The 14,273-nt window shown below is 37.5% G+C and overlaps 1 protein-coding gene and 1 pseudogene across 1 annotated transcript; both read right to left on the bottom strand.

Moving 5' to 3' along the window:
• Positions 1-1,213: 1,213 nt before the first annotated feature.
• On the bottom strand, positions 1,214-7,858 carry LOC141428693 (glycoprotein 3-alpha-L-fucosyltransferase A-like). The gene is made up of 2 exons (XM_074088699.1): positions 7,821-7,858; positions 1,214-2,042 (listed from the first exon to the last, which is right to left on the bottom strand). Exon 2 carries the CDS (start codon positions 2,036-2,038, stop codon positions 1,748-1,750), a length of 291 nt encoding a protein of 96 aa, XP_073944800.1. The 5' UTR covers positions 2,039-2,042; positions 7,821-7,858; the 3' UTR covers positions 1,214-1,747.
• A 3,118-nt stretch (positions 7,859-10,976) lies between these two features.
• Positions 10,977-14,273, bottom strand: part of LOC141428719 (alpha-(1,3)-fucosyltransferase C-like) — a 3,739-nt pseudogene continuing 442 nt past the window's right edge.

Below are 14,273 nucleotides of genomic sequence, written 5' to 3'. Positions count from 1 at the left end.
CCGGGATAACAGCTATCCTGTATCCTTTTTGACGTTCGTGCCGAAAATATCACGATCCCAGAATAGCACATTTTTTATTGTAGCTTACCAGATTTTCGTTGCAGCATAAAGCAAAATCTAAGATTACTAAAGAAAGTATTTTTATGGTGGAATATATCTAATTTTTAACCGACTTCAAAAAAAAGAGGAGTTTATTTTGGTTGTATTTTTTTTATGTTTGTTACCTCAGAACTCCGTCATTTATGAACTGATACCAATTTTTTTTTTTCGGTCGTCTAGGAATGCTTCAAATTAAGTCCCATAAGCACGAAATCAGGATCTGATGATTAGAACCTAAGGAAATCGAGGGAACTCTTCAAATATTGTAGGGACACCTATACTAATTTCGATATATTTAGTAGTAGCTCGTAAGTACATTTGCTCTTGAAAATCATCATTTGGTGAAGTGGAACTGATGATGAAGACAACATTTGACTAACGGAGCGACTACTCAATAACAAGTACCTCACGGGTTGAATTTCAATTACTTTTTCTTTTCTAAAAACAGAAACTCAAACTACTTACGTAATAATATACTTCCATACAAAATTTCATCTAAATTTACTATCGAACTACTCATGATTTACAGATTAGAGAATATAGCATAATCTCTAAATCATGAAATACCGGCGTTTTATGACTATGTACCTAGGAGTTTCCTGATATGCCGGATTTTACAATCGGGCAATGACGTAATAAATACGAATCTAAAAGAAGTTTTTATCCTCCTTCTGTCCTCAGGCATAAGATGACATGACATGTCTCTCTGGAAAAATATATTGGATGTGGTGTGTTCCATACATCCAGCATAGTGAGAATCTTATTGGAACTTAAATAATGCAAACATCAAATAATAAAATAAACATTTACTGTAGGTACTGAATGAAAATAACATTGTTCATAAATTAAAAATTATTATGTAATAGTGAGGTCCAGACTCAATTAGAACCCGGCAAGACTATGCGCGATCGGAGATGAGGCCAGCATTTTTAATACATTACGGGTGTCTCGGTCACATGTACAGTCGAATAAATTTAATCATGAACCAGGGTGGATCTTTTGTGCTACTAATGCCATGTTGAGATCTCATACTTTTGTCAAGGAAATCATTGTGAAATTGATTATTAAAAGTTACATAAGGCAGGGCACCCGGGGCATTCACAACGCCCCCACAGTAGAAGTTTGAAAAAAAATAATACAAATTTGAACGAGTGTTAAATGGTAAATAAAAACGATTGTGTAACAGCGGAGGCTTAGGCTCCATTTCCACTAGAGATGTGCTGTACGAGTGCAAGGATTATGTGAATTAAGCGTTTCTATTGGTTCATTAAAAACACATTGCTCACAACGCATCCTCTGACAATATCTCTGATTGAAACGAAGCCTTAAAGCTCTGATTTCATTGGTCGATAACTCTGTCGATATACAGCGTACGATATCTTCCCGCAAATGGTATATTGAGTAGTGAAACTTATAAGTTAATAACTCCTTCAATATACAGCGTGCGGTGTCTTCCCGCAGACGGCATATCGACAAGTGAAACTCAAATGCGGGCCCTGTGGCATACGTTAAGGAAATCTCCCGTACCCGCATGCGAGCGTTGGTCGATCCAATGAAACTGAGCCTTCAATAATTAAGCCCTTTTGGTTTGAAAATTAAAAAAAGTAGTAGCCTGGTTCTTCCCACTAGCCTCTACAGGGGTAGCTATTCAAGAAATAGGAGTGTCCTCTTGAGATTGACAGTCGCCCGGTACATTCCACCATTTTCTGAAATCCTTGTACACCGTCTTTTTGCTCATCAGCTCTTCATCATGCAGCATTTCGCACAATTTACAAAGTCCATCAGTATCTGGTGACTCTTCTCTAGCATGGTAAGAATAGTGGTTGTGCCATTTGAAGAAACTGTAGTACCTTTCCTTGTCATTTATTATGTCTACCATCTCTTTCGCCAACGCCTTGGGGTTCAATTTACGGCCGTCGAGGTAAATCCCATCTGGCATAAATCTGAAAAGTGTGAAACAGAATTTTTTTACTACACTTATTATATCTATTATACAATTATTTTATTCCGGTATCTCATGCCGCCTGACCCTTCCCTCCTAAATGAGTGACTTAATTTATGAATGTCCCCTTATATGTAAAATATGGGCTGCGTTTGTATATGTATGTATACAGGAACTTAGTTTGTTTATTAGCTAGACAACGAAAATTAAGTGGCAGTTGTATTACATAGTTCTGTCGGTACTTTTTCCACTTAAGCCAATCAATAGATTTAGATGAATTTTGGTATAGATATAGTTTAACACTCTGCGAAGCGCATACAGTGCCGGCTTTGGAGGGGGGCAACCTGGACGGCTCAACTTAACCACTTAATTTGAATACCTTTATCGATCTAAAGGAAAACTACAGCGTATTAAATTTTGCTGATTTATCTCGTAGAAGTGACTATGAGGATTCTATGTCTAGCAAATGCGAACTGTCCTTTTGTCGCTTGTTGTATCTAAAACGGTGCCAAAGGCACGACTCGCCCGGGGCGTCTAGATGACCAAGGCAGGCCCGGGGGGCTACTAGGAAATTCAGAAGTCGAAGTTCGTATTGTACCCTCCCTCTTACTCTCGTGTTAAATATTATTTAAGCGTCAAACAGCAAGATACGAAGTTCGAATTTTGCACTTCGTAGTATAAAGGGCCTGAGCAAATAAGGTAAGCTTATCCCGGTATTTAAAGCATTTTTTTTGCAATGAAATCTCAATACGAACTAAAATTTTGCTACTCCACGACCACATCACATGTGCAGGATAGCTACTTAAATGTAACACATATATTTTTCACGCAAAACCTATCTCGGAGTACATAAAACAATTTTTAACCCGTTAAGTCCAGTCCAGTCGTTGATATTACAAGAACGTAATTCGAATCAAACTGAACACTTGCGTTTTGTTTTCATGATACTTCTTTTAATTTAACGCCAATGGGTTTAATTGACTCCAATTTAATTTAGTTCAGGGCCAATTTCGGGCCACGTAGTAACCTTCGACTTCCTCAACTACAACATTTTTATACTTCGTTTTTGTTTAGCTTTAGAAATATTGTAAACAATCTTGACGAGTCTTTTTATTGAAAAACGTTTTTAAAAAACTATTAATATTACGTATGATACCAAAAGAATATAAATGATCAAAATAACCTTGCTAATTGTTACATATTTGCTGTGACTTATTTTTCAGAAGTGTTTTTAAATAAAAAGACACGTCAAGATCGCTTACCTTCTTTGTAATGCTAAAAAACTGGACGGGACTAAAATACTGGATACTGAGACTGGATATGAACCCTATTCGTAAGTCCACGTCTAATTGGAAAGTACTTTTTTATAATTCTAGCTTTGTATACAAACTATCTCTACCCTCTGGCAAAAGATATCATCTCTTCTTAGATAATGTTCTAATATTGTAAAAAATAGCTTTTCCAGTTAATGAGGGGCAACTGATTCTTTAAATTGGAGAAAGATTTTACCGCGTGTAATTGGCTACCCCAAGCACAATTGGAACAGCATAGTTCTGCAACGCTAGCAGCAGCTTTTCAGTCACGATATTTTCGCTAGACGGATTCTTCAACGCAAGGTAAAAATAGTATTTCTTCTCTATCATTTGCAGACAGCTCATGTTTTTCAAATCGCAATTCATACCTCCATCGCAGCGTCTATATATGTCAACCTCTAATTCATATTGTTTCAATTCAAACTGTAATTTTTTTACAAAAGTTTCCCTGTCCAAATTTTGACAATCCGAAACTATACAAGCGGCTGCCTTTGCTTTATTGTTTAACTTTCTTTTCAATTCATCATCAATAGTTTTCATTGAAATTGCGTCCATCCAATGCATAGTTTTATTTGGACCAATTACTTTGCCCTCTTCGTTTCTAATCCTAAGGTACCCATAAGCATAATCCGAGTCAAACTGGTACGTCCAGGTCCAATTAAAAAAACCATCAAATCTATCATCACATATAGGATAGGTTGTATGCTCTACGCTTAAAAACACATACTTTTGACGAGGACTTCTAGCATTTGGTGTCTGCGTATACTGAAATATTAAACTGGATCCATGGAAAACAATTGCATCAAAATCTGCAACACTTCTCAACATGTTCCTATTGCTAGTGAGATAGCAATCATTAATTTTACATCTGTGCTTAAAGAAAATACTTTGACCCTCATCCCAGAAGGGAAGATGTTGTTGTGGTTTCACCCATTTTAATTGACAGTTTGTTCTATAGATACGTTCCATGTTACTGGAATCTTTTTCTGTTCGTACCTGTATTGGAATTGACATGCTACTGCATATACCCACCCTAATGTTACCAAAACAGTTCCTATGTATACCAATATATCAAACTGATGAAAAAGCCACAACTCTATAATTTTAACTGTCCGAGACATTTCAGTTGTTGGTAGTGTTTCTAAAGAAACGGAAATTTAAATAGATTTACATTCAAATAATTTATTGAAAGCGATACTTTGTCGTGCATGAAGACATACGTGGGTCGTACATACTATGCAGGTGTCTTGCACTTATAGTTTCGGAGTAGCTTATTATGTTTTAGATCCTTTAGTCACATTCAGTAAAAAAAAATCTAAATTTCATTCCTGTATTATTATGATTTAGGAACTACCTAGAGGTAAATGACTGACAGTGTCATTGCGACAAGATGATGTTTTTCCTAATGGTTACAGACTGACCAATTTATCTTGAATTGAAAAAGTTTTTATGCCGTTCGCAGATAAGTTGGTCAGATACTGCTTATGGCCGAGGCTAAAACCGCCGCGGTTTTTAACTGCGTGACTTTGTAAATCAAGAGTAAACTAATGCAAGCGGCCACACTGGCGGTTTTTTGTATAAAAAAGTCACGCGGTTCAAAACCGCGGCGGTTTAGCAGTAGTGCAGCCTCCGCCTAGTTATAAAGAAATGTAGACCATAGAAAAGAATGAACAATACAACTGCTAACATAATTGAAGGAATAATACAATTTAAATACTCTTTTTCAGGCATAATACATAAGTATGTACACAAAGTAATATATGTATGTAGCGACCATATATATGTATGTACACAAATATTCAGCCTTGCTAAATTTACAGAATGGATGATTTTGAATGTGGTCTTAGGGTATACTCGTATTTAGCCAGCTTTACGGTGGAAAGTGTAAAAGTGATATTGAAAGGAGAGTAAGAGCTGGTAACATAGTGAATGGAGCGTTTCACACCTTTATGTATAGCCAGAAAATCTCCAAAAGACCTTGTCTGGCTGTGCATTGAGGTGTGCTAGTACCAACACTCATGTATGGAAGTGAAAGTTGGGTTGTGGCAGAAAAGGCATCAGAGTAGAATAAATGCGGTAGAAATGAGAGCGTTTAGAAGTAGGAATTAAGATGTGAAATTGAGTGACAGAATTAGAAATAGTGCGATAAGGGAACGTTGTGGTGTAAATTAAGGTATAGTCACACGGATTGAGAAAGGGATGCTTGGATGGTTTGGGCATGTTGAGAGAATGAATGAAAACCGATTGACTAGGCAGATCTATAAGACGAGCGTGAACGGGAAGTTTGGAAGAGGAAGGCTTAGACGAACGTACCACGATCAAATCGAGGACGTTCTGATGAAAGGTTGGGTCAGGAGTACTCTAAACCGACGTGCATGCATGAAAAGATTGATGAATGTAGAGGAAGCGAAAGTTGTATGCCAGGATCGTAGCAAGCGAAAGGATGTAGTCTCTACCTACCCCGTTGGGAAAGAGGCGTGATTTTATGTATGTATGTATGTATATCTACGGTGAAGGAAAATATTGGTGACCTGCAAAAAGCTGCGAAGTAATTCAATGGAGTGAAGTTTCCAATACGCACTGGCCCTGGGTGGGAACTGCGGTCCAAGCCGTCTACGTAGAAGTGGGGCGTTATATGAGCTGGGATAGATGAATAGAGGGAATGTTTGAAGTTGATACCGTCATTGGATTCACATCTCTGATTCAAAAATTCTTGCTACCTTTCGACCCGAAGCATAGTAAGCTCGTAACTGACACTGAGTACCATTATTGCAATATATATTTCATGATTTCACAATTTTCTTCATTCGGTAACGTTTTCAGTAGCTCCATAATACTCCAAACTTTTTAACTTATACAACTGAACTTTCCTGTGCCAATCAACTAATGATGTCCACGACGCGTATATGACAAGGATCATCAGAAGTATAGTCACGTGAACCATTCTAATGAGAAACACATTTTGAAAGCTTAGTCTATTTGATGCATTTATATTCATCGCAGTAAATGTACATGTATTTTTTCGTGACAAGCACTATCGACAGCACGCCAATGTCACCTTTCATGATATTTGTATTGTCACACACAGGAAAGCCAGTTATGCTGGATCCACACGTTTGGCAAGCGCCGACAAACGCACGGGAAGCATCACATGTTAGAGTATGTAAAGGCTATTTCCATCTTAAGGTTGTTGCACACGTAACCACGTGGCACCGGATCGGCGCCGCCTCAACTCAAGCCGTCTAGTATTTGTTGTAAGAAATTCCATACTGTAACGCACACATATCGGCATCGGAATAGCAATGCCTCGCCTCGGCACAAGCTAGTAATCCGCAAGCGGCGCGCGGGCAACTTGTTTCTTTCTTTCTTTCAGTCATCGAGCTTACATTTGTTGGCACTTACCAAACATGTGGATGCGATAGGATTTGCCCTTATTAATAAGGTCGGTCAAAAAACTTGTACAAGATTTATTAAATAATATTTTTCCATCGTATTTCGTCAAATTACCTCGCTTCCTCAATTACCTTCAATAAACTTCAATAATCAAAACAACAGCTACATCGTAATACGCTTATGTTGTTGTCATGTCAGCGTACCATCTGTTGTTGTCAGTGCACCGTCTGGTCTGGATGCCTCCGCATGACATAACTCCTCAATGGGTATACACAACGGTTAAAATGTAGTTTAATGAGGATTCGATTTGTAGCATTCGAACATGGCGGATGTAGACAATATCTAATTTTGCTATTTCTTGTTTCTTTTGGCTAGTTGAAGTTAATTTTTGATAGTGTTTTATGCGGCGATTTACTTAACAGTGAAGAGTGATCACAAAATTCTATTATTTCTTCGTGTCTGAATTTAATGCACAAGTTGTGTCCACGTGGGTTTTCTGGAATTTTACTATCAAGTTGCAAAAACTAAACCACCGTACAACGTCCCTCTCAAAGAGAGTATACTTTGACACTGCGAAATTGTCCTATTAATTAGGACAGAAAAGCCATATTTTAAAAGAGAAAAGAAGTAGTTTAATGACAATGCAAGTACAGTCAACAAAAATGTACAGCCAGCAGCAAAAAAGCTCGCATTAACAATGTTTTTTTAAAACCAAACGACCAAACTTATACATGTGGGTGGACGTGATGAAACTTGACTTTTTTAGTTTTAACATAGGCATACCATACTTTTATCCCCGCAAACTTGTATAGTCCCGTTGGACAAAGAAAAAATTTTGTGGCAACAAATAATAATATTTACCGCATGTACTTCGCTTCTCCAAACACTACTGGTATAACATTACGTTGTCACGCGAACCACAGTTTTCATAGTAACATAAATCTTTAGCAAAAGAATTCTCTAGCGCAAGATAAAAGAAGTAATCTTTCTAATTATTTTCAAACAATCAGTCATGTTTTCCCGAGGACATATTTATCACCACTTCACCAAAAATATCTAATTTCAGATTGTACCTTGTTAGCTCGGAACGTAACTCCACAGCAAAATCCTCTCTTCCACTTAATGATCTGATATTAGAAACAAACCAAGCAGCAGTTATATTTTTTGTTTGTAAGCGTTTTCTGAATTGAAAAATATAATTAAAATCCGTCGCCCGCGACGCGTGCAGTTAGCGCTGCTCATACTATTTTCAACTGGAGTCCATCCGCTCCGTGCATACCGCGTCAGCTAGCGTAGGCCCTAAGCCTAAAGTTACATATTACCGTGTGTAATTTGCTCCTCCAAAAACTACTGGTATTGCATAATACTGTAAAGCCCATAACAGTTTTCTGTGACGTAATCATCAGCAAATGAATTCTCGAGAGCAAGGTAGAAGTAGTAATCTCTCTCAATCATTTTCAAACAATCTTTCATTTTATCCCGTGGACACTTGTGTGTACCACAATCACCAAAACATGCAAGTTCAGATTATGAATTTTTTAATTCATAATGTAACTGTTCGGCAAACTCCTGTCTCTTACTTAACGCATTGCAATTTGAAGCGAACCAAACAACTGTTTTTATTTTTAGTTTTTAAACGTTCTCTTAAAGTATCATTAATAGGTTTCATAAAATCCGCTTGAATCCAATTCATATATCGTTTTGGACCAATATATCTCCATTTATATTTCTGACTACAACATAACCAGAAGGCAATACAGAATCCAGTTTGTAAGTCCATGTCCAGTTGAATAAACCATCATATGCTTCATCGCATAATGGAAAGTACTGGCAGACTCCAAACTCACGTAAACGTATTTTTGGTGTATACTCCGGTTTTCTAGACGAGGAAAAGTTCTTGCTATTTCAGGAATAAGAAAAGCTATAGCATCAAAGTCTGCAATACTTTTCAAGAACAATTCATCTCGGGTTAAGTAGCAATTATTTGATTTGCACTTCCTCTTATTGAATTCTTCTTGGCCTGTTTCCCAATTAATAAATGATACTGCATCTCCATTCCAGTTCAATACGTATTTCATCCCTGGTGTTTTAGTTAAAACGCTATCATTGATTGATTTCACCACACAACGGACCAATTAAAATATAAAGAAATTATTGCAATTGCCAGTAAAATAATGTACTTTTTGCTACACTTTAACTTCATAATTGTGCGTAGGTACTTTTTATGAGATTGGAATCAATATTTTGATTCTGATTAGTAGCTGTCGCGAGTGCGGAGCACAGCGATGACGTCCAACATCTTTTCACCGCTGGCAACCCTACAAGGAAGTAGCGCATCTATGGTGAGTAAATTGGATCTAGTCTATGGTAATCAAATCTCGATATTCGAAATCATAAAAAGAGCATATAACGCTACGTTTTAACTTTACTGGCTTTCACATGGGGAACACAGAACTGTGCTGGCGAGCTTATCAAGGCTCATCCTACGAAGCAGGAAACCACATGGGCTGGTTTCCCTAAAGCTGAGTATTCTCCACTTCCTATAATTTGCCTAACTGTTTATCACTTTCAGGTGACTTGAACTCATAACGTAACTAGTCCGTCCGGCCACTGGCCTCATTTCCTGGTACCAATCCCTCCACGAGAAATATAGAATGATTGTCCCTTAATCTAAGAGTTCGTGATGAGACCTACGTTTAACGGCAGCCGTGCGGCGTTAATGCCTTGAGTGTGCCTGACGAGGCTGATATGATGTAACGGCAGCCCGTGGGGCGTTAATGCCAAGGGCCTTAGGAGGCTAGTGCATATCGGCAGCCCATGCGGCGTTAATGCCTTGAGTGTGCCTAGCGAGGCTGAGATGATGTAACGGCAGCCCGTGGGGCGTTAATGCCAGTGTGTCTGATGAATGTGTATGATCCCCAGGATATTACTAAAGGGCTACCACCGACCTACGAAGATTATTGTTATCTCCCTGGCTCACGGGGTTCTTAACTTGTATCTCTCATTACTATGACTCACATAACTTCCCAAAGGACTTCTCGAGATGCTCAGTGATAACGGTCATGTCATAGATTCCTTAAAACTACAGGTGGTGCCGGAACCCCGCAGGCGTGGCCTATCCTGCGAAGGGAGCGAGTCTACCGAGGGCGATAGACGTTGGGACCCCTAGGCGAGGAATAGAGGATCAAGATAAGATTCAAACATCTTTACCTATTCCATGCGACGTCTGTCGTATTCATAAATTACTCTATAAAATACGTATAACTGTAGTTACATCATTTCCCATAAAGACGAGCGTTCGCGACAGTAGCGTTTAAACTGACTAGTAAATTAAGTAGTAAGTTTTGATGAATATTTACTAAATGTACATTCTATCCGTAGGTTTATTCGATTTCAAGTTCCAATTCGCACTGGGCCGCGCGGGCCTCTCATTCCGAGGGGAGGCCTGTGCCCAGCAGTGGGACGTATATAGGCTTGGATGAGATGAGAGATGAGAATTTAAACGTGTTATTGTTATGAATATCCAATTTTGTTTTTCATGTCTAATATTTTGAACTTTTTGTTGCACATAAGGGCTTCTGCTAACTCCCATGGGTGCACTTGGCGCCGCGCGTCGTGCTGTTTCAATGGGTTTCAATAGTGCAAAGACCCGCCTCGCGCAGCGCTGCACTATTAGAATGATGTCATGGAACAAGCAGAGTTAGCGGAGGCCCTAAATTAATAACTTATTAAGATAATCATTCAAAAAGGAAAAGTTTTGTAATAATCTAATCAACTTAGAAAACTAGGAAAATCAGACAGTCATTTCAAATTTCGATATCTCAAAATGGCTGAACAATATTAACGAAACATAACTAAGATCCATCGCAAGAAAAATTGCTTTCAATTAAAAAACCGCATCGAAATCGGTCCATCTGTTTGACGCCACAGACAAACAGACATTAGTGTCAAACTTATATCACCCCTCTTTTTTCATCGGCGGTTGAAAATGCAAATAACAAGTGAGTGCCTATTTTTATATTTATATTTATTTCATTTTAGCACAGTAAGGGCCTACGATAACTGGCGCAGGTGCACGAAACGGGTGCACGCCTGCGGGTGCAGTACAATTAAAATCCGTCGCCCGCGACGCGTGCAGTTAGCGCTGCTCATACTAATTTTCAACTGGAGTCCATCCGCTCCGTGCATACCGCGTCAGCTAGCGTAGGCCCTAAGCCCTAAAGTTACACTTACCGTGTGTAATTTGCTCCTCCAAAAACTACTGGTATTGCATAATACTGTAAAGCCATAACAGTTTTTCTGTGACGTAATCATCAGCAAATGAATTCTCGAGAGCAAGGTAGAAGTAGTAATCTCTCTCAATCATTTTCAAACAATCTTTCATTTTATCCCGTGGACACTTGTGTTTACCACAATCACCAAAAACATGCAAGTTTAGATTATATTTTTTAATTCACAATGTAACTGTTCGGCAAACTCCTGTCTCTTACTTAACGCATTGCAATTTGAAGCGAACCAAACAACTGTTTTATTTTTAGTTTTTAAACGTTCTTTTAAAGTATCATTAACAGGTTCCATTAAATCCACATCAATCCATTTCATATTTTGCTTCGGACCAATGAAGTCTCCATGAATATTTTTAACCGCTATGTATTCGTAGGGTACATCAGAATCAAGTTTGTAAGTCCACGTCCAATTAAAGTAGCCATCGAATTTTTTATTACAAACTGGGTAGTTATGGGAAGACTCTATGCTCACGAACACATATTTTTGATTTGTACTTCTATGCTTCGAGCTAAGGACATTCACGCGTTTCCTAAGGCTTTTATGACGGGGTTCAATTTCAGGACCATGAAATGCCACAAGATCAAACTCTGTGATGTTCCAAAACCACCTGTCCGGCGTCACAACATTTGTTGACTTTACACTTTCTTCTTATGAACTCATCTTGTCCGTGACCCCATAATTTAAACGGTATTGTACTTGAAAGCGTCCACTGCAATATATATTTCATCCCAGGTTTCTTCAGTGAAATATGTTTTATATATTTTGATATTAACTTATCTGTAGCAAATTCTTCGTGTTTCGGTGTAAATAATAGCCAGTAAAAATACAATACAAAAGTTCCTACTATCAATATACGTAACAGAACTGACCGATTTATCTTCATATTCAAGTCAAAATGCTCACAAGTATGCTAACACTTATCACAACACAAATTGACGGTCCAGTGGGTGAGCTCTTTCTGATAAGTCACGTAATGAGATTATGCCTATAGCTAGTAATAAACGGTACATTTAGCAGGTACTTTGAGATCAGTTATCATTCAAACGATACTTGCGTGAGTGAAGTTCTGAAAACAACTCAGTGATGCGGTAAATATCAACAAAACGATGAGTGTCTGAGATCACCTAACAATAATCTTATAAAATATATTGTCAAGATTGAAATATATAAACATAGTCAGATATCCTTTAAAATATCCATCAATTTAATTAATGTTAAGAAAAAATCTCGATATCATAATGTAAATATTACCAACCGCGTACTGACACAATGATATTATATGTTAGTACTGACATAAGGGAATGATCATCTGTCACTGACTTTTTTTTATTTGGCTCGCGCAGACGCAGGCTCGCGCCGTTGTGTTGCCACGGATGAGAAACGAAACCAAATTTTGTACAAAAATATCTGAACACGCTTCTACGCCGTTAACAATAAAGTGGTGTTTACATATTTTGATCAAATTTTTGCTTAGATGTTTAAGAAATCGACTGGTCAAGAGCAAAGATATCGACACGGCAAAGTTACAAAATATGTATACACGTTAATGTTAAGTGCATAAAGTAAATTTTTGTAACTTTTGCCCAAAAGTCCGGCCAAACTGGCAGGTCTGTCTGGCTTTTATGTTTGAGGACCAGGCAACCCTACATATGTAAGTTGGGTGACAATGTAAATAAAGTCAATAAAAAGAACAATCAGGAAAAAAAGTTTTTATCAAAAAACATTTTTTTTAATACAAACCAACACAAACTTATTTATTACAGTGGTTCCCTTTATCTTGCATAATATCAATTCTCCGAAATACACTTCGCATAACCAGTATCACATATTTTTTTTTAGCCGAATGATACTTTTGCATAATCATATACTTAGCATAATTATTAGTTCGAATAATAGTCATTTCTCAGAATATTAAATAGCAGAACACTGTTTTCGCCGAATATAACTTCTGCAGAATATAAAATAGCAGAACATTAGTATCGCCGATTTTTATATGGCATAATGGCATAGCAAAACACTAGTTTCGAGTATTGTATTTTTACGAAATTTTAAATAGTGCTAACCTTAACGTGGCATAATGACATAGTTAAAGGAATGAACAGCTTCCATTAGAATGGGTTAAGATTAAATTAAAGCCAGCAAAGTAGGCAAGCGTGCAGAGACAGGAGCAGACGAAGCGCCAGAACATAACAGCAGCTACATAAATATGTTGGATTAGATTCGAACAGCGACCACATAAGCGCGCGAGCCGAGCGAGCGAAGCGAGCGTACCGCCGTAACAGCCGGGGAAGCGCCTGAATCTTACTACTGCTAATAAAGGTTATGTTTATACGGAACTACAATTAAAACAACACTGGGGTGTTTTTAGCGCTTCAATTACTTTAAGATATAATCTTTCTGTGTAATAACTATTCGAACATATAAATTTTATTCTCATCGTTTTTATGCCATACTTATTAATATTTTGCTTTACAAAATTATGAAAAATGATAGTACTTATGCAAAAAAATATATGCAAAAAGTATTTCGGTGATATGGTGATTCTGCTCATATCAGGGTTGTTATGGGAAACGAAAGTATGATATTCGATTTTATGCAACAATTTAGTGAATCTTATTACAGAGATAAACAAGCATTCTAAATCAATTAAGACGAAAATAGTCAATTATTTTCAATTTACTCTGTAGAAAGATTTGCTATCGATGAAGCCATAAACGTACGTAATAGAAATTAGCATTTTTAATTGCTCACCATTTTTAATTCATTTGCAGTAAAAAAAAATCGTCAAAATACGAAATACAATGCAAATGTTAATCTCAAGAATACACGATTTTACCCCAATATGAAGGCTGCAAATTATAACCACGCACCAGACGACCAGATAGCCTAGTGGTTAAGAGAACCTGACTACGAAGCTTGAAGGTCCCGGGTTCGATTCCCGTGTCGGGCAAATATTGTATGAAAAATACGAATGTTTGTTCTCGGGCCTTGGTGTTTAATATGTATTTAAGTATGTATTTATCTATGAACTAAAATAATTTCTTGCTCACCCGCGACCTTACGATAGCTAAGCTTATGCTTATGTATCTATCTATATAATTATATTTATCCGTTGCTTAGTACCCATAACACAAGCTTTGCTAAGTTACTTGGGACTAGGGCAATTGGTGTGTAATTGTCCCCGTGATATTTATTTATTATTATTATCTAACTAATATTGTAAAATGCGAAGTTTGTAG

Source organism: Choristoneura fumiferana, chromosome 6 (genome assembly GCF_025370935.1).
Source record: "Choristoneura fumiferana chromosome 6, NRCan_CFum_1, whole genome shotgun sequence".
Lineage (NCBI taxonomy): Eukaryota > Metazoa > Arthropoda > Insecta > Lepidoptera > Tortricidae > Choristoneura > Choristoneura fumiferana.
Note: the sequence above shows the minus strand (reverse complement) of the source record. Positions and strands in the feature narration are given on the sequence as shown.

Coding starts and splice junctions, on each gene's coding strand:
- LOC141428693 (XM_074088699.1), bottom strand. CDS start 2,038: ATGCCAGATGGGATTTACCTCGACGGCCGTAAATTGAACCCCAAGGCG.